Source organism: Puntigrus tetrazona, chromosome 2 (genome assembly GCF_018831695.1).
Source record: "Puntigrus tetrazona isolate hp1 chromosome 2, ASM1883169v1, whole genome shotgun sequence".
NCBI classification, from domain to species: Eukaryota; Metazoa; Chordata; class Actinopteri; order Cypriniformes; family Cyprinidae; genus Puntigrus; species Puntigrus tetrazona.
In genome coordinates, this window is record NC_056700.1 from 20,964,031 (window position 1) to 20,991,530 (window position 27,500).

The 27,500-nt window shown below is 35.5% G+C and overlaps 2 protein-coding genes across 11 annotated transcripts in view; one reads left to right on the forward strand and one right to left on the reverse strand.

The window, feature by feature from the left end:
- Positions 1-9,454, reverse strand: part of crema (cAMP responsive element modulator a) — an 11,781-nt gene extending 2,327 nt beyond the window's left edge. The window contains exons 1-6 of one of the 3 annotated variants that reach the window (XM_043220583.1): positions 9,304-9,454; positions 7,988-8,058; positions 6,800-6,916; positions 5,958-6,043; positions 5,238-5,386; positions 4,844-5,032 (exon numbers count right to left, since the gene is read on the reverse strand). In XM_043220583.1, the coding sequence (XP_043076518.1) occupies positions 4,844-5,032; positions 5,238-5,386; positions 5,958-6,043; positions 6,800-6,916; positions 7,988-8,047 (601 nt within the window). In that variant the 5' untranslated portion in view covers positions 8,048-8,058; positions 9,304-9,454. Of the gene's footprint in view, positions 1-1,974; positions 2,188-4,843; positions 5,033-5,237; positions 5,387-5,957; positions 6,044-6,799; positions 6,917-7,987; positions 8,059-9,303 lie in introns of those variants that run through there. The other 2 variants (XM_043220592.1, XM_043220600.1) reach the window with 2 other exon arrangements.
- Positions 9,455-11,508: 2,054 nt separating this feature from the next.
- The window catches only part of pard3ab (par-3 family cell polarity regulator alpha, b), a 68,875-nt gene continuing 52,883 nt past the window's right edge, over positions 11,509-27,500 (forward strand). For 5 of the 8 annotated variants that reach the window (XM_043261627.1, XM_043261665.1, XM_043261645.1 and 2 more), the window contains exons 1-2: positions 11,509-11,873; positions 24,389-24,490. In XM_043261627.1, the coding sequence (XP_043117562.1) occupies positions 11,754-11,873; positions 24,389-24,490 (222 nt within the window). In that variant the 5' untranslated portion in view covers positions 11,509-11,753. The remainder of the gene's footprint in view (positions 11,874-24,388; positions 24,491-27,500) is intronic. The other 3 variants (XM_043261653.1, XM_043261634.1, XM_043261658.1) reach the window with 1 other exon arrangement.

Here is a 27,500-nt window from a genome sequence, read left to right on the forward strand (position 1 = left end):
GTAACATTTGAACTCATCATATATGTTCGTGTCTACATAGTAGTATTAATACATTAGAAACTAAATTGTACTTTTATAAATGAACAATAAACTAAATGTAGTAACTGCTAGAAAGTGTGAAATGTTACCAATAAGTGATTTTTATTTATGTATGGTTTGTTATGACCGGACAATATTTGTCTGAGATACAACTACTTGAAAATCTGGAATCTGAGAGTGAAAAAAAAATCGAAACATTGAGAAAGTCACCTTTAAAGTGGTCCAAATTAAGTCATTAGCAATGCATATTACTAATCAACAATTACATTTTGATATATTTATGGTAGGACATTTACATAATATCTTCATTGAACATGATCTTTATTTAATATACTAATGGTTTTTAACACAAAATCTCTAATTTTGACCTATACAAAGTAAAATCTGCCACAAATGTACCTGTGCTACTTTATGACACACACATAAAAATGATAATAATAATTTTAATGAAATGTATTATTATTATGACTATTATTATTTCCAAACACATGGAAGGAAACGTTTTTTAAAATTGGATATAAAAAGGATCTTTATTCATTCCAGTGCTTAATAATAATAATTGTATCATTTAATAATTTTGTGCTACTTAAACAGCAAGATAGAATAAAATACAGAATAAAAATAAATAAGTTAATGATTTACCATTTTTACCAAGATTTAGAATAAAGATATTGAGCTAAGATATCGAAATAAATATGTGTATATTATATAAATATGTGTGTGTGTGTGGGAGTCCATAAAGTAAGTTGTTTTGAGTAAATATATGATCTTTTGTTTGTTTGTTTAATGCTGAACTAATGAGAAACAGCTACAGTGACCAGGTATATTTCATCTGACCAGTAAAAAGACACGCAACACTGAATCTAACCAATCAGCTGTGACTTCTATGGTGACCAGGCTTAAAAAAAGCAGGACTAATTGGACTCATTAGTTTATGCAATAAATCCAAAACAATACCAACAAGCAGTTATATAAAAGACTTGACATCCACCCACACACAACATTAAAAGCACTTCATGCCACACTGAAAAAGCTCGTTGAAATACTGGTGCAGTACAAACAGTTATAAAGCTGCTATCAGACAATGTTCCCAGCCGTAAACGTCCTTCAACAAACTGAATATGCTTTGACTTAACGTGTATGTATGTGTGTGTGTGTGTGCATTTGTTATCGGACAATGTGACAAAATGCTGACGTCACTGCGTGCGTCGTTGCCCAAACCCCCGCCCGACTCCCGCTCTCTCTCCGCCTCTCCCTCTCCCTCCGTCTCGGCTTCGGCCGGCTTCCAGGAAACAGACTGACGTCAAACAGAAAGCCCCTCCCTCCCTCCCCCCTCATTCTCTCACTGCTTTTGTCTGCCTCTCTCTCAATGATTCATGTGTGTGAATAGACAGGCAGATTCTGCTGCCTGATTTCGTAAAACATGAAATGTCAATGAGTGAGCTTATGACTGAGAAGAAAGTTTCAACCACATAAAAGGAAAGAACCAAAAGAAGCGCAAGTCTGACTTTCTCAGAATGTTTACAAACTTTTGCACATGATAAAACTTCTTTTTATCAGCATTACAGGAATACTGCAATAATATACTGCAATAAACACTTGTTAATACTGATATTTGCTATTATTTTTTATTATCAGAGTCTATTATATTAATTAAATTAAATATTTAGAGATTGTTGACATTTCTGCAGCCTATATATAGAAAAATACTACACCACAGAATCTTTTAATATTTACTAGTGATTAAAAAGCAACTAAATTAATGTTCCATATTTGCTTAAAAAAACAACAGAAAGGCATCCTCCTTTTTCATCTGTTAGTAACTTATTTACCAAATCAAAAACTACACATCCTCAGGAATGCATTAGAATGCCATACATTAGCATCACACTGGCTTTTCCCTGGTAAAACACACACAAACACACACTCTCTCACCTGACTCCGTCTCTTCCCCAGTCACTGCCATCTCTATGCTGTAGTAATCCAGTTGTGATTGTGTTTTGAGTGCTATCTTCTGTTTCCTATGTATTTCCTCTCTTTCTTTCAGCTGCTTCACTGAACGATTTTCCTCCTCATACACTCTTTCTGACTATCTTAGTTCGAGTTGTGACACTTTGTGTTTTGCCTTTAACCCTCCCTCTCGTTCTCTCTCTCTCTCTCTCTCTCTCTCTCTCAGTCAGATTACTATTAAGGGCATTGACATCACTATGACATCACAGCAGTCTCACAGGGAAATAACACACTGTCTCTGGAGAATGCCCTCCCCACACCCGTGTGTGTGTGTGTGTGTGTGTCTGTGTGTAAGATGACACTTGCTTTGTAATTAAACATCCAGCTAAAATTCATGACCTGAGGAAAATTAAAACTGGCTCAGAGAAGAGAAGAGAAGAGAAGAGAAGAGAAGAGAAGAGAAGAGAAGAGAAGAGAAGAGAAGAGAAGAGAAGAGAAGAGAAAGATGTATTTTTAGATCATGATGACGCAAAAGCATTTCAGCACAAACAAAAGATTACTGTGCCCATTTCACCTCATAACACTAACACAGGCATCTGAAATGGTACAAACACACACACACACACACACTCATACGTCAGTCGTGCTATCACACTGTTTACATAGATAAATAACTCCAAATATATCTATAAATCATACCTGGTTCAACAGATCTAAAATCATTTGAAACGGTCTGTTTCTTTACAAACAAACGTAAAGCATATACGTATATATGTATATATATATATATATATATATATATATATATATATATATATATATATATATATATATATATATATATATTATATAATGTATATAAATAATTAAAATATATGTCCCTGGACCACTAAACGAGCATGGGTATATTTATAACAATAGCCAACAATACACTGTATAATTACACATTTTTTTCATTTTTATTGAAATCAATTATTAAAATCATTAGGATATTAAGTAAAGATCATATTCCATCAAGATATTTTTTTTTATTTCCTACCACAAACACATCAAAACTTTGATTAGTAATATGCATTGTTAAGGACTTCAGTTCATTTGGACAACTTTGAAAGTATTTTTCTCTAATTTTTAAATAGTTGTTTCTGTGTCAAATATTGTCCTATGCTAACAAACCATACATTAGCTTTTATTTATCAGGTAAATGAACTCTCATGACTGGTTTTGTGGTCCAGGGTCACATAAATAAATATTAAAACATAATTACAAATATTTCACATTGCTAATAAATTATGTACTAAATCGTACTATACTTATATTATTATAAAAAACGATTTCTTACCTAACTAAATTATAATTTTCTTTTTAGATTTATGTTTATAAAACAAGAAAAAAAAATATATTAAATACATACTGAAAACTAATTTTAAAAGGGTCATATGATTGAATTTCAAAATTTCCTTTCTCTTTGAAGTGTTACAAGAGTGCATAAAAAATCCTTAACGTTCCAAAGGCTAAAGTTTCAAAAGCAAAGAGATATTATTTGACTTGCATACACCCCCCTAAAACGACACATTTCATAATACCATGCAAAGAAAGAAGGAGGAGCTAATATTCTAGCTGTAGTGCTAGACGCACTGTGCAAACTACTTTCTTTGTGCTTCCAAAAGAGGAAACAACTAGAAATCAGAGGTTAAGTTGTATTCACAACACTGTTCCAGTCCAACAAAAATATCATGTGTGTTCAGCGCATTTTCAGAGGACTATTTCCTGAGCCTGGGAGCAGCCTATGCTGACGGCTATGGGGCTATTCTAACTGTCTGGCGCTTCTGACTCACAACCTTTAAGTAAGTTACGTTTTCCTATTAAAACGATCTGCTACTTACTATTCAAACGTGAGTTTTGAGCAGTTTGTCAGATTACGAATTCAGACACGGTGTTATGTTTACGAGGTGTGATGCAAAGCGATGCGTAAAAGGTCAGAATAAGTCATGATAATCAGTAATTATGTCCCCACTGGATGCAACAAATACCTCGTTGGTATTGTGTTTTATTGGTTTGGTGTCATAGTGCCGGGACACGGCATCACATTATGATAAAGGGTGTAACATTTCTGCCAAACTCTTGAGGTATTTGTCCAATCACAACACACTGGCCAATCAGAGCACACCTCGCTTTTTTTAAAACGATGAGCTTTGTACAAATAAACCAGTTTCAGGAAGGCAGGGTTTAGAAGAGAAACAATAAAGTGGGAATTTTTTTTAAAAAACTTAAACCGCATAAACACATTGCATTACACCAAATACACAAAATAATGTTGTTTTTAACAACATCATATGAATCTCGATATCTCGAGGTTAAGGATGTTTAGATATTCTGGAGAGAAGGACCAAAATGATTTTGCATTGTTTAGCACAAAGTCTTAATATTAAATGTACCAGGGTATTGTAGTACATTTATTATAATATTTAAGGATATTAATTGAAAGCTCCCATTCAAAGTTGAATTTCCAATAAAACGTGGGTCAGCTGATATGCTGAACCCTTATTTTTGCACATCAATGTAATTTGTTTAACCGTAGTTTGTTAACTTCACATTAAAGCTTTTTTTTTCAAGTTTGGAACTTCAGCACATAATAAAACAAGTCTAACAAGTTTCCCACGATGCAATGTGGGTTCAGTGTCTTTCCATGATCAGATACCAGTGTCAGCAAACACAGTTCATACACACATTTGTTTTTTTTTTGTGTTTCTACATCATGAAATTGCAACATTTATAAACGCTAAAAAAATACATTTAACCCTTTTCCCGCCTAGCTTCAGAAACAGAGAAGTTAATAAGAGTTGGAGTGTCTTACCCTGAACGAGCACCTGTCCAGCGGTGAGCAGTAGCTGTTGGCTGGGGTCTCCAGGCTGGGCACCGTACTGCAGGATAGTGGCCCCAGGCTGCGGTGTGGCAGGGCTGGGAAGAGTCAGAGCCTGGACCCCCTGCAGGGCCTCACCTCCAGGACCGGCCAGTTGTATCGCTCCACCCTGAGTGATTGCAACTGCACACAAAACAATAAGACAGTTAGTCTTGATTCTGTGCAAACACCTGTTACAACACATGATAAGGGGTCGGGAAACATTAATGCAGTATCTATGTAATGTATTGCTCTTTCGCAAGAATGAAAAACAAAGCCCTTAATTTTAAGGGTAATTTTCATGCCGCAAAAAGACATAATGGTTTGTGAGTAATGAGCTCAGACTTACTGTATTGCCCTGAGCTAGTCTGGTAGATAGAAGATGGTGCCGTCACTGTAGCAACGCTGGAGGTGGCCGGGGATTCTTCCTCCACTTTCTCTTCTTCCTCGATCTTAGGCACAGCAGGCACATCTGACGACAACTCGTTAAGAATTTTCCTGGAAACACATAGGTAAACGAAAACATTAAGCTTATCTGACTTAAAATATCATAATCTTTTGCAAAATTTCAGGACATTTTTGCAAAAAAAAAATGCTGTTGGTGGGTGGGTTTCTGTGTTTGAAGTGTTTTGTTGTTTCACGGATGATATGAGTGATGTTAGGTCACGAGGTCACATTAACTAAAACTAGTAAAACTTACAATTTTGAGAAAGTAAATTAAAGCTAAAATGAAATGAAATATACATACTGCATGACTATGCATATAACTTTAAAAATGTAAACACATTTTAGAAATGTTGTAGAAATTTGGCTTTATTAAGCTATAAAAATTGTCTAAATTGTTCCGTAAAGAACTTTTAACATCTGAAGATGGTTCTTTAAAGAACCTTTGACTTATTGGTTCTTTGTGGAACCAAAAATGGTTCTTCTATGGCATCACTCTGAAGAATCTTTAAAGTACCTTTATTTTTAAGAATGTAGATTAAATAAGTTAGATGCAGTACTAAAATGATACTAAAATTAATATAAAATATTATGAAATAACAAAAAAACCAAGAATTGATCTCACCTGTAAGATGGTCGTCTGGACAGAATCTCTCTTCTCTTCTGAGGATCTGACGGTGTTGTACCTGATCCACCAGTATCAACAGCTACCTGAAAACATCCAGATCCACATATACGTGTCTTTTAGCCACGTGAGCCTTTAAACCATTTAAAAAGCATTTGGGGAAAGAAAAATTAGCAATTAATAGCAATTTCTGCAAAGTTTTGCACTTTTCATCGAAACCAAAGGATATGCTAAACAGGACATTCTTTTAAAATATATATTTTGTGAGGTACTGATGACAGAAAAAGTTCTTAAATATTGATATAACTTGCATTTTTGGGTGTACTACCCCATTAAAAGCACCAAATACATAAAAAAAATTAAGTTTACATAAGTGGTTCTGTTTAAAAGACAATTGTGCAAGTGACCTATGAGTCTTCTATCTCCTCCTGAGCAGATTTGTTTAGTCTGACGTGGGCTGTGTGTGCGTGTGACCGACCAGATCAGATGCATTGAGTCTCACATTACTCAAATCTTATTACTGCTCCGTACAGCTACTCTCACTCTTCTTGTTACTGTGTCAATCTGCTTCTCCTTCATCCCATTGATCCCGGGATGACTAAACGTGCCCTGTGATTGGCTATACCTCTAACTGCTGTGATTGGTCAGTCTCTCCAGGCGAAGTAACAGGTAAATGTTTAACAGGATTGTGCTTCAGACGTTCACATTTCAGCACACATTTCATTTTTATAAAGGTGGTCTTTACAAATGGGACCTTTTACTAAGGTTAATATTAAGATTTGTCCTGTACAATTGCATTACATACATACATACATATATATAAAAACCCTGCATGTGTATACCTGCACGGTCTGTATCTGAGGTGACTGGATAACAGATGGCTGTGTGGTTTGGATGACTCCCTGCATCTGTAGTGTCTGTCCATCAGGTAATGAAACCACAGACACACCCTCATTCATCTGGGAGAGACACAGAGACAGACACTCTTTAATCCAGTGTTTTTATTGTTAATTAAATCCATTAAAAATTATTTAAATAAAGGTCAAATAAAATAAAACAAATACCAATGAACATTTTAAACAAACGTTATAAATCTTGCCTTGGCAACCAGAGTTTTAGTAGTTGAAAAGTGAAAATTAACATTTTAAAATATATCATATTTCTTAAAAAAATTATTAAATTAAATATGAAAAATTATTATTATTTAAAGCTCATTGCCAAGAAAACATGAGAACAAGTTTACCTAATTTAAAAAAGTAAAAAAACAAGAAAAATGCTTGTTTTAAGTAAAACAAAAATGATAAAAAAATGTATAAAATTATAATAGTTTTTAAACTATACTAATGTAACACTGTTGCTTAAATTAACGTAAATAAAATACATTTATGTAGAAGTACTAAAATTACTAAAACTGGAATAAAGAATAAAGCTTAAATTTTAAGCAAAAGCACATACAACTTACTAAAATTAAAATAAACAGTATCTTTATTATTAAATGTAATCATAATGTTCAAATGATTAATTAATACTTTAACAGTATACTAAAGGATCACTTATTGTTAACAACATGCTTTTAAACAATAATGTCATTTTGAACAATTTATTCAAACTCCTTTTTAACATTTAATCTGTAAATATTGCAGTCTGAAATCACGCACCAATTAACATGTTTTCTTGACACAGTATCATAACGATACTATGTTTTTATGGTAATACCATGTTATTACCATGGTAATTACCATGCATTACCATGTTATGTATCCTGAAGATCCGCATAAATCCTGCAGGATATGAATACAATACTCAAACCATCTCACATCAAGAACTGAAACCAAGCATCGCTGTACCATGGTACCTCTACCTCTACCTTTTTTTGCTAAGGACTGGAATCAATAATAGGAATTTGAAACATTTGATTCCTGAGTTAATTCAAAACATCAGTGCATTTGCGCTCCAGTGTGAAGTGATTTGTGCAACAGGTGTCATATCTGTGTATACCTGTGTCTGTGTGTGTGTCAGTCTTACTGTACCTCACTTGTTACTTTCTCAGTTGCACTCGCTTCCTGTTGCACTAAGGTTGCAGTTTCCATGGCGATCGGCCCTAGCAGCAGAGCAGAGAGGAAATGCACAGTCAGCGCTCTGTGGACTAACACGTCACAAGATTTCAAACCGACCTGCCTACTGCATTTCATAATCCATCATTTCAGTCCAATGTTGGCTAATCTAATGGTTCGAAATGTGATGTTCTGGGTTTGTGTCGAAATGTTTTTTTCATGTATTTGTGAAGCAGGTGCTTATTTTGAACAGAAGGGTATTTCATCTGCTTACAGCGTACATGGATATTTTACCTTATTATAATTTCAAATAACAGCTATTCACAATCTTATGAAAAAGTAACACCTGACAACTTTATGCTGAATCAGATGATCAAAGCTTTAAAAACATTCATTAATTGGGCTTAAGTGGGTAAGGGAAACATTTTTATTTTTTGAAAAAAAATAATTATTAACTATTTTACAGTAACTAAAAATAGAAGTTAAAAAGTGAACAAGTAGAAAATCTCAAATTGAATATACACAATAAGTTTATTATGATTAAATCTGCGCGCGCACGAGCTGTAACGGCCGCGTGCACTTCCTCATTCCGTCTGAACGATTCTTTGCCAGTGCACAAACTTATTTTGTTCGAGAGAAGCAAGACTCGTACAATTTCTGAGGAAACGTATTTTACTCCATTGCTTCAGTATGCTGACATTATTTCATCTGGTGTTGGTTTAAGGGTGTTCGCTTAACTTCTGTTTCCTCGCTGGACTGACAGAACAAACGCGCGCAAACTTTGAACAGCTCGCGCTTATGTAACAACAAACGGCGGCACGAGGATATGACATACATTGTTGCAACGATAGTGCGCTTATAAAATAAACACAGAAGAGCGGTGAAGCAACTTTGCGACAAAGTTTTATGTTCTTCATGCAAGCTGTCTACTGTATTCATTTGCATAGTCCTAGACCAAGCTGCGTCATTCTCCACAACCGCAATGAATTTTTAATATCGCCAGCTCTAAATTTAACTTGATCTTTTTGCGCTGGCTTATATTTCAGAGAAATCCTGATTATTAATTTAAACACTCGTAATATGAAATCTGCGCGCTTTTCGTTTTTCGCAGATTTATTTTCTTGTCAACCGTAGTTTAGCGCTGGCTGCAACAGGAACTGCGTCCCAGACAGCTTCGCCTCGTTGCCCGTGTAATATTGAGAAACTAATTTAACAGCAGCTACGCGTTCGTCTTCCCGCGCTCATCTGCAGGTCCTCTCTGGCGGCTCGTCGACATGCCTGTAATAACTTACCCGACTTTTACGTAGAGTCTCGTCACTCGTTACGGGCGCAGAGGAAGCCCGACTCGCTGCACACGTAGAGCCCACGTCAGCTCTGATGATGCGCCTGGGAAATGTGGACTATGCAGCCGGAGGCCCCAACAACAACACACACACACACACACACACACACACACACACACACACGGAGTGGGCGGAGCCTAGGACCCGAGGGGCCACTGTCACTCACCAAATGCCCTAAACGGTCCATTTGATCAGCGAATTGATTTCCATAATGCTTTAATGCCTTTGAGGCTTCAGTTTTATGATAACAGTTTATCCAGTTTAATAGTAAAACATGTTTCGGACATATCAGACGTACCACAAAGAATTATGGAAACAACTTTATACTCTAAAAAAATAAATCATTAAAAATAAATCATTAAAAACGAAATAAAAAAACAATCATGCTCCGTTTATTAAAAGTTAGCGTTAGTCTAATAGAAATACAGAAGTTTGATGAAATAGCACCATCTTGCGATAGAAGAATAGAATCGTTTTTCAGTTGTCACAAACGTAATGTTTAGACAGATAGATAGATAGATTAGATAGACCGTTATGTTCAACTATTTGAGTTTCATTTCAGACGGTTTTAGTTGTTTGTTGTTAGCAAATGGTTGGGGTCACGATGTCACATGTTGTGCAAAGAACTCACAAGTCGGTGTTGATTGCATTTGTTGGAAACTATTTGTCAGATTTGTTTCGCTGGAAACCACGCTAGCAACTCCTCACATGTGAGAAACAGTCACAGGAGGAGATCACTGACTTTGTCAGCGAAAAACAGATGCTCATCCATAAATGATGAGTCAGTGTAGACTACACAACTGGGATTCAGCCCACTGTTTGGGCCGATGCATAGCACATGCTTATGACAAAAAAAAAATGCATAATACTTTCAGCTTTGAAAAAAAGATGTCTCTAACCCGTCAGACGACTCACTAACTGTGGCATGAAAGTTGGTGAAAGTGTTCTCTACTGGAGTTTTTAATAATGGATCTCCAGCATCTGGTCATTGTGCCTTACATAGATCAAAGCGTGTAATCCTACAGCTGTTTCACTAAAGCTTCGCTCAACTGGGTGTGTAGAACTAATCTGTATCAGGCCCTGGGTGTGTGCGCGCAGTTTCTCTGCCCATTGCCACCTGCCCAGTATTTTTTTTTTTTTAGTACAGCTCTGCCCTGCAATCAGAAAGTTAAATGTGACACACACAAACTCATACATACACATATAATTGTCCGTAGGTTTAAAACCAGTGTCAACTTATTAAATCATGCACACTCTGACATAGGGAGGACAAGGAAAAGCACTTAAAAAAATGGAATAATCTTTCATTTTAATACTTCAAACATGAAAATGAAAATAAATAAATAAATCACTTTTGAACGAATCACAAATTGAATGTCAGGTTGATGGATTGCCCTCACAAGGGAAACAAAATAAAAATAAAATTAATAATAATAATAACAATATATCCAGCAAATGCAATTTAAAATGTGCATTTAAAATGATGTATGCATATATTTATGTATGGATTTATTTATATTGCTATTTTTTTATTAACTCGTTGTTTTATTTAACTAACTTTACAATAATAAATTTTATGTTTAAATGTTTTTATTTTCATTTATACATTATTTCCATTCGTACGTTTATTATTAAACTGATATCCCAATTCCTCAATTTATTTTTAAACGTCGCTTCTTATTTTGAACGATTTTAGGGTAGATTTCAGTCTTTCAAGGTCAAGTCTAAGTCAAGTCGTGATATTTGGAGAACACACTTCCCTGATCAGTTATACGAGGTTTTAATTTGACTCTAAATCAGTTTTAATATTTTCTGCGTCTCATAACCTTTATGCCTATACACTAACCAAAACCACACAGAATCGGGAAAAGCTTTGTTGCCAGGTATGTTTATACTTAAGAGGAATTTGCTTTGATGACAGAAGCTTCAAACAAAGGCCTGCAAACAAAAACGTCAACGACAAGACACAGGCAATACGCTTGGTATTCGCATATTTCCCAACACGTGTAAATGCATTTAAAAAAAGAAAAGTTCAACTGATTAACTTTTCAAACAATCTAAAATAGGTTTGATTTGACTGTATAACTACGCACGCAAGCGCGCTCTTTGCGCCGATGCCGTTTGCCTCGGCCAGAGGGCGCAAGAAAGACAGTTTTCGTTGCTCCTGAACCGACTGATCACGGCGCGGTTCCCGTACGCAGATCCCAAACACTAAACAGGTGGTCATACGCCGCCACACAGCGCCCGCCGCGATGAAACGGAACGGGTACCGATCGTAACTTACACCGAGCCGCCGAGGTGCCGAACCAAAGATTATTAATGATCTGGACACCAGGGCACGGGTGCCTTTGATCCCGAGTTTCCCTTGGAGTCGGGAAGGTCTGAGGAGAGTTGGAGCTATGAAAGTGACGGTGTGTTTTGGAAGAACTCGGGTCGTGGTTCCGTGCGGAGATGGAAACATTAAAGTGCACTCGCTCGTCCAGCAGGCCGCGATGCGGTACAGGAGAGCGATCGCCAAGGTGAGATGCTGTTTCTCTGTATCATCTGATTGTGCTTTGGAAACATAGTTGCGCCGGTGAGGGCTGCAAATATGGCGGTGTGGAGACGGAGTTAGTGAGCGGGGGAAGGGATTGGGACAGTCCGGACACTTTAACTCCGGGAAAGAATGGCTTTATTCGCCAGGAAAGAAAGCGTTTTGTGTTTTTGTCCTCTTGCGGTGTGCTGGACCGTCTTCTTTGTTGTTTATGTCCACAGCCGACTGCTGGAAGCCAGTGAGAAATGGGGCGAATTAAGTCATATAAGAGAGAGCGAAGTTTACTCCACGTTTGAAACGTTATTACTCCACACTGGGACCCGTTATAAATGACAGCATTTGCTAGAATGCAATATCGCGTACGTTGGCGTTTTGTTTGCCGCAACTGAAGCATCCTTGCGCCTTTTGCGAACAAAATGCGTCTTGAACTTTTCTTAGGTGTACGTGAGTCCTGCGCTTTGTTTGAGCGAGCCGACGAGAGCCGCTAGGCTAACAGTGATAATTGATATGTCCTCTACTCGTTCGGCACGTTTAAACCGTGGGTTTTCTAGACTTGTGCAAAACGACGCGGCAAAAACGGAACGCTCTCGTGGCGGAGTCAACAAAGCCGTCCGTTTAGCGCGAGAGCTCAGTCTCCGCGCGCATAGTTCCGGGCATTCAGCTTAGTTGATTATTTTCTCCGCGTCGCTAGCGGTGTATGTGGGGCTCTAGAAGTGCGCTTGATACTTTTTCGCTAATTTGATAAAGTTGTGCTCGCGCACAAAAAATCAAAGACTTTATAATTTATCTTCAAAACACTCTATACACGTCAGTCTTTTAGAAAATGCTATTTTATGTTTTACACACAGCGGGTCGACCTTTCATGGGCGCTGCCATGCAGGTTAAGCGCAAACTCCGCCCCACTGCCGATTCAAGGGATTTCATTGGTTCTAGCCTACACTATTTTAAAACAAACATTAATGCCTAACCTTCACCATAACATTAGTATAGCATTAAATGGCATGCTATAACCATGCCATTTTAATAACCATTCTGTGAGATTAGAAATCACAGCTATAACGATTACGGCACAGGGGAATTATATCATAGGAATCACTTTCAGAAAGTTTTTATTTACCAGATGAAAAACACTGACAGCTAATCAGAATCCAAATTTAAAGAGCTAAAGAAGACAGAACATAATCGCACATCGTTGTGAACACAATATTGTTATAGTTAATGTTCTTGTTGTTGAATGGGCTTTTACCATTTTTCTGAACTAAATCCAAGATGATGGGTTATTCATGATTCATTTTTTCACGTGACAAATGAATGGAAAGCCTCAGGTGAACTAATCATTTGTATTTTTTTCGATTTATGTTTTGCTCCCTATACGTTACAATTTCTTAATTTGAAATATAATCAAATAAAACTAATTTGAGTGCGTGCAGGGAATTTATCCATTTAAAAATATTTTAAAACCCGGCCTAAATCGGTTGTAAATTATTTGAATTATGAGTAAATAAGGGATTTGAACTCAAATCCTATTGTCTTCTGATCTTCCCACCACAAATCCGTGAAGCCTGAACTTCGGTTGACAGGTTATATTAACGATAATAATACTTTTACAAAGAAAACTGATACACAGGTTTGATAAACAGGTCGGTTCATGCTCTGAAAGTAAACCTGTCCAAACTGTGTCCCAGTATGAACCACCAACTCTCAATAAACAATTGCGATTGCATCCGGTAATGTCCGTAGATATATGCAGTACGAGATGGGAAAAAAAACATAGCAGTTAATAACTTTGGTCTGCTGTTTTGGCCACCGATTGCACCAACAGATCTCCCAGAATACCTCAAAGTCTGGTTTGCACCGGGGAGAAATCAGCATTCAGGATCAGCACTTAGACTAATAGCGTTCAATATGCTGCTTTTACAGTTAAATGATCCGAGGCTCAGAGATTTTAGCTCGATATATATGAGGGAAGAGAGCAGGGGGTGAGGGAGACAAAGGGATGTTTGTTCACATGAATAAATAATTTTCTCTTTTATTAGCATACGAGCAGAATTGTTTTTGTGTGTTTTCCGTGCTGGCCAGCTGTGAACGTGTGCGTATAGTCGATGCTTTATTGTTAAATGAAAGTTGCTGTTTAAAAGAACATCTGTGTATATGTCTATGATGACAGCTGTTACATAAGAGTAGAGTTTTATCATGATGTTACGGCGTTCCACTGTGAAGAAGCTGTTATTATAATCGTAATCATATGGAGCGTTGTTGGGATGGCAAATCTGATTTTATAAAGACGTTTGGACGGCCGAATGTAAGATTTGGCCAGTTTTGGGTCAGCTGACCCAACCGTTAATCTTGTCACGTTCATCTTACATTTGCTATATGTGTTGACATGCTTTACAAATAGTCAAAATTTCAATAGACAAAATTTCTATGTATTGAATATTTATTGCAATATTGGGAATTTTGTTAACTTAAATGCCACTAGGGAGAAATTCTACTAGCTGGCTATAAAAGAGTTTTTTGCAAAATAGCAAAAATTTGAAAATACCAGAAGAATCAATTAGAATGGCTTAAAAATTACTATATGTATCACTATATGTTTCCAACAATTTTTAAATTTACGTCTATAATGAGAGTACATAATTTAATCTTCAGCGGTTATAGCTAACCAAATGAACTGGGTCCTTATTTCTATTTGTTTCTATAAAATTGTTTATTTATAGCTGCAAATCATTAATAACGTAAATTATAAATCATGTTTAACTTACAAATTACGTTTTATTTTTGTGAAATTTATATGAAAATCATAAACTAATTAAGGGAATGTAATGATGCGGGTGGATAAACTGTATGGAAAACAGAAGAAAATGATTTACTGAGTTACTGTGAATTAAATGAATAAAATGAATTACTGTGGAAATTATTGTGATTATTTTTATCAGTTTTTTGGACTCTGACCCGGCACCCATTCACTACAGAGAATCCGCTAGTGAGCAAGTGATGTGATGGCACCGAGTTGAATTTTGGAGCTTTATTATAATAATAGCTAATATTGTGTTGATTTAGAGGGATGTTATTATGAGGATAAGTCGGGATGATGATTTGGTGTGTGACCGTGTGGGGTGTAGTTGAGAGAAAGTTGTTTTGCCGTTGCTTTATTACAAGGAAGTGGAGTGCCGTTGTGATGTAGCTGATATGCTGATGTCCATTTGTAGTTTATATCGCGGGAGGTCATGTGAATAACACAGTACAGTGTGTGGGAGAGAGAGAAAGACAGGCAGCGAAACAAGGATGGTGTTTGTGAATGTGTCCTTGGTTCTGTTACATCGTCACACGTTCCATTTGCTTTCTTTCCCCCAAATACCTCTGCTACTCTTTAACCACATTCAACTCGCCTTTTTCTTTCTGCTCACATTGCATTTATTCTCTTTCTAGGTTCTAGTCTTTCAGCTGTTAAGACCGTAGCGACTCTTTAGACCGAACGCACAAACAGAGGTGTTCTGTGTGAGGCTGCGAGATCCAAATTTAAGACCGGTCTGTTTGTCTGCAAGATTTGTATTTTGAAGGAACGTTTTAATGACTGAGCGTTTATGCACCCTCGGGTCATTCAAGACGCTGATGAGTTTGTTTCTTCATTGGAACAGATTTGGAGAAGTGTAGAATTTCTGCGTTACTGCTCCGCAGCGAATGGGTGCCGTCAGAATGAGAGTCTAAACATCAGATAAAATCGTCAGTAGAAGAATCCACAAAACCTGACAAGAAAAGCTGCAAAGCCAATCCATCATTAAGGTGTTTTTAAAATCAAATGGTAACGTCTGGACAAAATAAACAGTGTCCTCTGTCCATAATAGTTAATTGAGTAGAAATTTAGTATGATCTTGCATTTCAAATTCGGCCATCCATGCAGATCACTCCTGGTTTGTTGCCGGATGTTGGCACATTTTCAGATGCACGTGATTTTTTGTATTCTACTGCCTTTTTTGTAATATATCAGCCAGATCTGTCTTATTAATAAGTCAGAAATTGATTGATTTATGTATATGGGAGTTGTTAATCATGCAAAGGGAAGTAATGCATGTTTCCCTCAGTCTGTGGTTCATGCAGCATTGGAACAGTCTATAGATTGCTGTAATTACTGAGTGTGCTGACGACTTTATAAGCTCCAAAAGAACTTGATTCTTAATGAGGGTGTCTGTATCTGTAATCTCTCAGTGATGTGATTGAGGAGATAGAGGGCTCGGCTGTCACACTGACACGAAACAAGAGTTACACAAGCTTCTGAAATGTTTTAGATCCTAACTATAAGGGACGAAAATGCATCCAATAAGGAACTGCTTAAAAAAAAATGTTTGTTTCATAAAAGAGATGTTACCCAAGATCATATATTTAGGTTTTAGTCCAATGAATAAAGATTCGTATAATAATGGTTCGGCAGTTTAAATAAAAAGCATTGTTTATAGGTTACATTTAGGGCCCCAAAAAGTAAAAAACAGAATTTGGGGGGAAAGAAATAAAATCCACATGGAAGTTACCGAAGCACTGCTATATATATTCACCATTCTCAGCCTATTAAGATTTAAAGAGTGGCAGCCACTTAAAAAAAATTGGTCTATAATTGGTGTAGCTCTTTAGCAGGTAACTCACTGAGGTATCATTATCATGGGATTCTAGGTAATTCCCAGTCCTGACAACTAAGCACTGTGCTTTAAGCCACCAGAGGTTTTGTTTTACTATAAAGCTTTTATTATATGTATAGTTATTGCTTTAAAAAGAATACAGAAACTCTTAGCATAAGTATAACTTGTAAATGTGGTCTGTCAGTTTAAATGTTCTGTATGTAGTGTTTCGTAGCGTAGGCAGTCTTTGAGTTTTGCTGCTTCACTTTTTTTTAGTTGGTGGGTCCCCATATTTCCACTGAATCCTAGGTGTTCCCGCAGGGAATGAAGCTGTTGGTGTACTAGAGGATGCTTTGGAAAACAGTATTAGTCAATTCCCTGCAGAGACCCACAGCCTTTTTACGAACTTTCATTTCATTATCTGAGAAACTCTCAGATAACCCTTTTAGAACTCAGCTTAGTCTCAGTGGCTATGTTTACACGCACAATATTTGATTCAGACTGATTTCGTTCTGATTGATGATTCTGAATGTGGTGTTTGTATGTCGGAAACTTCCAATTGAAATGTAATTTATTTTATGTATTTATTCTATTTTAAACATGCGTGCGCTGCACAAATGTAGAGTTTCTCACTGGTTGCACATAATTACCGCTCTCTACTTATTACGCTGTTTCTGCGTCGTTGTACATGCGCAGTCTTTTGTTTTGCTGTTCAATCAGATTGAGGGTTTACATGCACGCTCAATCGTTTCGAAAAAGGAATAAACCACCCCCTTTAATTCGAATCAAATTTCATTCTGATCGAGCTCAGTTTGATCGCTTGTGGCAAAACTGTATGTAAAATGTTACATTGCTTCCTGCACATTTCTAAACATTTTTAGAGTAAAATATGCAGTGAGTGCGTGTGTTTAGTTTTATCTGAAACTGATGAACATCATTTTCTGGCAGCATTCTATTAAGTTGGTTGTTATACTTTTTGCGCCGGTTTACACATTTAATATCTCGGTGAGCAGCACTACGCAATGATATCACGCGGCACCTGAAAACAGCCAGATCCTCTTGTTTGCACAGGTAGCGTGTCTTGCAATCTGGGGACTATTTTTTTCACTGTTGCAGCCACAATACTTCACCAAACTTCCTTGATTATTACGCTGGAATGAGATCAGCCTAGAAAATCACAACTTTTCATTTTCCGCCAGTCTAAGTACACGGTATAACTACAGAAGAGTTTTGAATGGGGAAAAAAATCTAAACCCTTTGGTCATTTTTGAACGTGATGCTACTGGTCTAATTGGATTCAATGATCTATGCTATGCTATGCTAAAAGTGCTATCGACAGACACTGAGATCGGCTGAATGGATTCAGAAACAGTAAAACTCAACTTATTAACTGAATTGAAGAATGGGCCTATTTCCAAAATAGTGCAGTGTTTGTTTTAAAAGGAAAAAAAGGGTTGGTTTAGTATAATTTCAGCAGGAAACTGCAGTGAATTGTATGTATTAGGATATTATTATTATTATTATTTTTTTTTTTTTTTTTTGATGCACCAATTAAGTGTACATCAATTATTGCAGTGTAAAATAGAAAAACATTCACACAAATGCACCAAATTAACTACTTTATTAACTTCTTAGATGAACCAGACTATATTGCAAGCCTTGCAAACACAGCAGACCTACAGAAACACAATAGTGCCTCTAAGAAAACAGCACGGACAGGACTCAACTTTGGAGTAAAGTTCTCTGTACTGCTGTGGGTCACACACACCTCTTAAAGCGACAGTAACACATTAGGATGGGCTGTGCAGACCCACGTGATTAAGTTGGTTAGGTGTCATACATTCATTAAGTGTCTGTTTGAGTGTAAATGTCAGACTGACCCCACCATCTTTCATTTTAGAAAACACAACCTAGGCCTACGTAACGTCATGTATGTTTTTATGATACTTCCCACTCACATCTGTTTTTCTCCCAATATTATAGGCTAACTATAATTACTGCTCTAACAAAAAAATATAATGCTATTGTCACATTTTTCACATTTATCATGATATTCTTAAAAATACCATGGTATAAATTTTGCAAGCACTTGAATATGGCATTACCTTTTCGCCTGATTACATGTATCATGTATCCCATCGAAATCAAACCTTATTTAGCTCATTCATGAACATTTTTGCTAGTTTTGACAGGTTTTTACTTTTCTTTTGGGTATATTCAGAAATGTCCCCAAAAGGTGAGTAAAACCTGCCCGTACAAGCGAACACAATGTGTGTTTGTTTGTAGGTCAGTAAAATGTTTGTGCAAGTTGTTTATCTCGGTACCAAGCTATTCTGAATAGCATGAGATCCACAGAGGGGTATTTCAGGCTGCGTGAAGCTCATGAAGGACTTATTCCTCAGGCGACTGCTTTTAGCGGCACGGTTTTTGCATTTGCGTGAATCTCCTGCTGTGTGTGTGTGTGTGTGTGTGTGTGGGAGGGAGAGATGGAGGGATTGTGTCTTTATATGGTCGTGTCTGTAAGATCACCGTCACAGTATTTAAAACATCAGCACTAATGTCACTGAATAGTCAAAGACGGCAGCTTTCTGCTTTAAGCAGCTGTGAGTGTGTGTGTAAACATACAGGTTTCAGTGTATATATGGGTGTTTCCTCGGGCTGAGAACACTTATATGTCCCAGGGGTTCATTTGTACTAAAACCTACTCGTTTCATTTTTATTTTATGAAGGTCACATTAAAACTTGGAAATTTTTCTGTGTCTTCATCCCTATTTTTCCTATTTTCAAATGCTTGTGGGCAATGCACAGTACATTTATGCCCTATTGGTTACATATTGTATTTTTAATTAGTCACCCTTATTTACCCTATTTTTACATTTGTGTACTGTAACTGCACATGATGTTGTGATGCCTAGGTTTACATATAATTAAAGTAATTAATTTTAGTTTTTAATATTTATTTAGACCAAATTAAATAAATGTTTTAGTTCATTCCTTTTGTCTTCAGTCTCAAACATAAAAGCCAGCGATAAAACAATTGCATTTTGAAAATTATGATAGTCTAAACAAAGAGTGAAATAAACACTTTTTAGATTTAGTTTTGAAAATGTAAAAATGCCCCTGTTTTGCTGTTTGTCACGTTAAATCAAAGTGCTTTGTCAAAAATGCCAATGAATAATAAATTAATTTGTCGTGTTTAGAAAAATATAAAGCACAATTCATTTTGTAGATTTAAAAAAAAAAAAATCTTTTATGGTGCTTTTCATCTACAGTCCTCATTCACAATTTGTTTCCTCATATATATATATATATATATATATATATATATATATATATATATATATATATATATATATATATATATATATATTATTATTATTATTATTATTATTATTATTATTATTATTATATTATTAATGGTTTTTTGTGTTCAATGAGTTTTTTGTGTTCAAAAGTCATACTTGTTTTGATCAACCTGAAGATGAATCAATGGGCTGGTGTTTCTTGTGCTGAATCTGTGGTTTTACAAGGTTAACAGTCATTTTGGGAGTCTGTCCTTCTGCCTGTGGATCCAGCTGATGACAGATGAGTGCTAACGGACGTTCTATTTTTAACTCGGACGAGGCATTAATGGATGTGACTTAATTGAGTCTCAGTGAAATGAGTCTGAGTCTGTGTGTGCGCTTGCTTCATGGGAGAGAACCTCTCAGATGGAGAGCGAGTTTATGGGTTCGGTGTCGTCTGTTCTGAAACGCCGAACAAAGAATGACAGAATGAAAGAAAATGCAGAAATCTGAAAACATCAGACAGCATTGTGTGTGCGTTATGTAAGAGTGCAGCTGTGCTACAGGGATTTGCTCCTCTGTGCTTGTGTACAGATACGCTTATGAAAGGGAGAGTGGAGCAAAGGTTCAGGGATTTTAAGGGTGTTTAAGCCTTGGTGTGAAGTTGGAATTAATTAAATTAATAATAATAATAATAATAATATTATTATTATTATTATTATTATTATTATTATTATTATTAGATTAAAGGGACAGTTTTTGGGTTGAGTTGCTGGTTCCTGTTGTATGTAAAAATTGTTGAATTTTTTTTTTTTTTTTTTTTTTTTTTTTTTTTTTTTTTTACCAACATTCTTTTATCATCTTTTGTGTTCATTTTAATTGAATAATAATTTCTTTTAATAATTTGTTGAGAAAATGTGCCTAAATTATGACAATAAAGAAGCATTTTGGAATGTAACATGATTTTATGATTGAAATATTATTAAACAACTCACAAAGGTTATATCTTATTCGTATATCTTATGGGAAATACTTTATTAGAGATTACAACTTGGGGGCATGAATAATTGTCTTACTTTCTGTATTTAATTAATAAATTGTAAGCCAAAATCTCTTTATTTTTAATCCTTTTGACAATATTGGGTTTTTGTATTTTGATGCATTTTAATGTTTTTGTCAGACCATCTATTATTTCAGCCAAATAGCCATTGATGAAATCATGAAATACACAGAGATTCAGAATATTTTCAATGATTTATAGGTCTCTGGACATAGTCCTACAGCTATTTGATTTACTTAGTTTAGCTGCTTGCTAACCTCTTCTCAAATTAAATTCAAATCTTCTCTTTCTAAGTTTAATGTTTCTTTCCTGAAGCAAATTGAATCAAACCCGTGATTGAATTGAGTCTCAGTTATATCGAGTCTCTTCATAAATTCAATCTTATCACATCTCCTTTCTAGGTTATTCTAGGTTACGCTGATGATACACTGGGCAACTTTTTGGAGCAATTTTGCCAGATTTTTTTTTTAAGAAGAAGAACGATGCTTGGGCACTTTTCAATTGAGAATGGGTCATTTCTATCTGGATAATTTAGATCGGTCTTGGACCCTGTGTCTGACTTGTTTGACCGTTTATGGCAACATTTCTAAAAGATGCCCAGTATATCATAGCCAAAGGGCTAGAGGTTTATATAGTATAGATCTCAGAGGTGAATTGAATATCTTTAGAAAGGTTTATGTGTTTATTTTGTTTTCTTGTCTCCGTATGAAGTAGGGGTCATAAGAGCTGTGCTGCTTTGTTTACAGTGGTAACCAAGGAAACGGCTGGGGAATTTTTTTTTGCTCAGATGTTTTATTTCATTTCACAAAATCTAAATCATTCCATTAGTGTGTGTATATATATATATATGCTACACACCCTGGAACAAATAAATGAATAAAAGTAATTTCAATTACAAATTTATTCTAATTTTGTAAAATGTATTCAAAAATATTTACGTAAAATGTATTCTTATTATTTAATCCTATTTATTATTTGATATGTTTAAATCTTCTGTTTACAAATAGGAAAATAGATGCGCTACAGTTGTATGTAATTATATGCAATATAGAGGCCTATCTGTTTATAGAACACATTTTAAAATTGTGTTGCGTAGCTGCTGCTGCCTTAATAAAGACCCATTTTGAATGTTTACGTGCTTTTCTTTTTCTGCTCCCTCTCGCTGCGGTGGAGCAGTTATAAAGTACTGTTCTTTTAAATACTTTCCAGCATTTCAGATAGAAATATGTATGAAAATGACACCGAAGTGCATGTTACGTTACGGTGTTGGGAGCGCTCATAAAGGGTTTCAACACTCTGAGATGTGGATTCGGACTGCAATTAAATTACCACATGATCTCTGTGTTTGTCAAAAAAAAACAGTAAGTAATTCAGTCTGGGAATTTTACGAAGGTTGTTAGATGAAAAACGTCAACATACAGGGCTTTAAATCTTATCTTGTTCAGAAAAATCATGAGAAGATTGCATTGTGAATTCAGTATTGATTGCATCCCTAATACTTACAGCAGTCAAAAAAAGTCTATAAACTGGGTTAATAAAATGTATTTTGAAAAAAAAAAAAATGTGATCATCATCTTTAAATTGAATCTCTTTTCAGAGAATGAATCTTCTCCAGATTGAATCGCTTCTCGTTCTGGATCTCATCATTAGTTCACATTCACTTCACTGAATCAAATGAAATCCTGAACCAGCCTGTGAAGAACATGGCAACTTTCATGTTTAAAAATGTAGCAGACAACGCTAGGAACGCATTCCTCACAGTTTGTCACATTTTGAAATATTTCGGATGCCCGCACGCCTCTTTAGAGTAAACACTCATTAAGCTGAACATGAGTGTGTGTGTGTGTGTGTGTGTGTGTGTGAGAGAAATGACTCTTATTTCCTGTATCCTGCAGAAAGAGAGCCAGTTTGTTGAAAAAAGAGGCTTCATAAAGACTCTTTCTCATGAAAACACTTTGCTCTCTGTTGGGGGAGACTGACGTTCCCTTGTTGGACTGCATGTCTGGGTTAGCGGACATGCGCTTTCTCTGTCAGGAGATTTTAAGAAGCTTTATTAGCATCAGAAACGAGGGATTGCGTTACCGAAGCATTAATAAACACAGCGTAAAGGTATGTTTGAATATCCGGTTGCTGTGTACATGTCTCTCCTCCTCGGCTGCTCAATAAGATATGGGCTCTCGTATCAAATACACACACTTGTCTTTGACAGCGCAATCCTCTCGGCTTACACACACACACGGGTCTTTCTGAGAGTGAACTTCTCACGTTACTGAACGCGTCCTCGTTCGGGATTGTTTGTTTTTCGACTGAGAGGAACAAAGGGATGACACGGAGACAGAAAGGGACCGGTCCGGGTTCTTTTGTGCGTGGAGAAAGAGCGATCGTGATGGTTGGAGATGTGGAAGCATCACTTCTCGCTGCAGAAGAGACTCAGGGAGGAAAAGGGCTGGGCTAAGCAGGTAGAGTCGGCTCTGATTGGTTCATAGCTGTGGTACATTATGACGTCGTTTCATTTGGCCTGCGAACTGTAGCGGTTGCTTATTTATTATGGACCGTTTTGACTCAGTGATGAAAGTCTATTTATGCTTATGATGGTTTTTTTAAAAAAAATTGATTTAGAGTTGATTTTTATTTTTTTTAAATTTTTAAAAACCCCTTAAAGTTGGTACATACCATTTCACGGCAATTTCTCATTTTAAGGAAGTTAAATAACCTCCTAAAATTGTATTTGGGCTAGGGCTGCACAATTATGTGCTTTATTCCCTTAAAATTGTAATTACGATTATAACAATTTGTACTGTTTATTTTAAGATTTTTTTAATATAAGCATTATTATAATTGGTATTATATAATAATAATAATAATAATAATATATATCAAAAATAAGTAAAATATAATATATTAATACATAACAATAACAATAATAATAATAATATTTAATACTGTATAATATTTAATACTAGGTATATTGTATTAGTATATAATGTCTAAAATATTCTAGGTACATATTGTATATTAAACATATAATAAATAAATAGTATATAATAAATAATAAAATACACCCAATTAACTTTTTTATTACTGTTATTTTTATATATATATATATATATATATATATATATATATATATATATATATATATATATATATATATATATATATATATATAGCCGCTGTCTGGTAAGTGCATTTCAGTTTTGATTGACAGATGTTGCTGTCTCATAGTTCGGGTCACATTCTCTCTGTGGCTTTGACCTGCTGTTGCTCTCTGTCGTCTGTGGCTATGCAGTGTGTGTGGTGTTCTGTCTGTCTGGTGGGTGTCGTGCTGAGTGGTAATGACCTGTGTGTGTGTGTTGTCCTGTCTGGGTGATGGTCTAGATTCAGGTGCATTATCCTGATTAGTTAAACCCTCATTATGTGTGTGCTCTTTCTCATTGATTAGAGTGTCCTGATGTGTGTGAGTGTGCAGGGTGTAGAAATACTTTCACTTAAGCTAAAGTCGAACAGAAGTTTTACCGTGCTATCTGTGTCTCTCTCTCTCTCTCAGGGTGAAGAGTACTGGGTTCAGGTGTACCGGCTGGAACACGGTGATGGAGGAATTCTTGACCTCGATGACGTCTTGTGTGATGTGGCCGATGACAAAGACCGAGTGAGACATGCGTTCACACTCACACACGCACTCTCACACCAACGCTGCTAGCATTCTCTTCTAAAATGAGTAGCACTCCCGTGTGTTGCTTTAGTAGTATATATTTTAGTTACAGGTATCAGATGACTGTTGTCTCCCAATAACCATGACCTAATTTCAGGATGAACGCGCACACACGCACACACACACACACTCACTCTCTCACACTCACACTCACACACACACACACACACACACACACACACACACACACACACACACACACACACACACACACACACACACACACACACAGAGCTCTGAACAGCAGTGATTCTTTGTATCGAGGCGTTGCTAGACCTGTATGGAATCTGCATCAACAGAAACTCCACAGTTTTTTTTTCACAGAATTCCAATCTCTGCATTCTACACATTCCATTGCTTTTGTGTTTGTTTTTAATAAATTTGAGATTTGAATTCGCTAATGTCTTCAGCTACCAACTAGACTGCTATCAATAGTATTTACATTGTGTAGTATCTTTTTATATTTTTTATTTATCATATTTTTCAATATTTGATTCATAATTGTGCATGATCAATAATATTTAGCAGTTAGATTTATTTTTAAAAATGAATAAATAATTTACTCTGTTGATTGTAGCATATATATGTAGCATGTGTGTGTATGTCCATTTTCATAATGTAAATCATAATGCTTTGATGACCATGACATTAGTTTATTTAGTTACTATTATTATTATTACTATTAGTCTTTGTAATGTTGTATGTTGCTTGGATCCTTATTATATATTAATAATAATTAATATTATTATTATTAATATTATACAAAATATAATTTTTAAACATTAAAAAAATTAAACGATTGATTTTAGTTTTTATACTTTTATTTTAGTTTTATTTTGAGAAAATAGTGTAAATGAATTTTTGTTCATTTATCGGTTATTGACAACAACAACAACAACTATTATTAATATTATTATTGGGAAAATGTAATTTTATGGATAGTATTCTTTAATGTGGATTCTTACATATCTTGAATTCCACATTCAAAATATTAATAATATTTATGATAAAAACAATAATGATTATAACAACAATAAATATAATCATTATGTAATTTTTTTTTTTAAATATAATAATAAAATAACTACAACAAATAACAATAATTACTGGCTTATTGTTACCAAGCATCATTTTAATATTGCCACATCTCTAAATAGTAGTACTGAATATTCTTTAAAGTAAACGGGTGTGAATATTTAATGAGCTAAATGAACGGATGAAGGATTAAAGGCAGGCAGGGATTTTTAGTGCGGGGTAACTCTGCCCCCCTGTGGTCAAACACGGGTAGTGCGCCGTCTTCTACACATGGCAGCGTGTTGATGACCCAGAACAGATGATATCGGCTTACCGAGACCACAGACACTTTGCTAGAATGTAGTTGTGTGTTTGATGTGGTGGGTGTGTCTGGGCGTGTGTGTGTTATTTTAGTTCTCTGTGTGAAATAAAAGCCACTTTACATCTGTGCCCGAGGGAGCGTGTGTGAGATCATGCCAGTAACACTCACACATTTATAGCTTGATAGCGTCTAGTTTTACCTTAAAAAGGCCGTACCTTCTATCGGCCGGTTCTGATGTCACTTCCTGGCATCTCACGCAGATCTACTGAATGACTCAGGCTGCACCTGCGGTCGCAGGAAACACTTTCCGCAAACAGGAAGTGCTACAATACAGCTTTAATGTGGTTTGGTGTGATTCATTCAACTTGAGCACACGACAGCACGGAAATTCACATGTATTTTAAAAACTCTCTACACAGATGTATACTGTCTAATATTAATGGGCCAAAACTAGTTTTATAAATGTCTCTCAACCAAAATCCATTTCAGGCCATACATGCACACACACACACATACACACACACACACACACACACACACACACACACACACACACAGAGCAGGGTTATTATAATTTTGTCATAAGTTTATTTATTTTTTGTACTTATCCTTTCATTTTAGTTTACTTGGTGTATATTATTTTTAGTTGTAGTTTGTGTGTGTGTGTTTATTTATATTATATTTCAGGGTTTTTCAGTAAACAAATTCAACAATTTATTTTTGTGATTTAATTTAAATATGTGATCTGTAAAATTAAAACATTTTACATGTTTCTGTTTTAAAATATATTCTCTATTTTAGTTTTTTTTTTTTAGCACTATCCTATTTTAGATTTTTAGAGTAGTTATGCTATATTTTAGTTTTAGAATATTAAGTTACTCAGTTAACAGATTTAATTTTAAATGTTTTAAATGGTTTAATGTATTCAAAACTAGCTTGTAGTCATTGCGAAAGTTGTGCAGTCGTAAGCTTTTATTTGTTAGTTTTTCCAGTTTTATGGCCATTAATATCATTTATAAAAAGTTTTATACAAATACGTTTACTTATGAAGTTTGAGTTCAGATTTTATTATTTGTGTTATTTTAGAAATGAATACTTATTCAGTAGTCGTTTCTTTGGATGAATATTTCTTTATTATTGTGTAATAAGAAATGTATTATTTATAATATTTCTTTCCTTTATGTACCTTGTAAAAGTACATTTTCTCAATGAATTGAACTAGATTGTTACCTGATTTTATCAGCGTATTACTTATATAACATGATATTCAATTAATAATATTAATATATATATATGCAGTTCTGCTCTGAGACTGTAGAGAGCGCCAAAGATTCAGCTTAGACATGCATCCTCTCTCTCTCTCTCTCTCTCTCTCTCTCTCTCTCTCTCTCTCTCTCTCTCTCTCTCTCTCTCTGTCTCTCTCTCTCTCTTTCTCTTTTGATCACCATGGCTTGTCTTAATGAACAATGAAACTGCTAATGTTTGGCCCTCTGTCATGTATTGAGAACGCACGGCTCTTTTATGTCTACTCTACCCCCTTCTGTGACAACGTCCTCTTATCCTCTACTGGACAGGAAGCGGGCGTCAGTCATAAACAGGACGTCAAAGCAT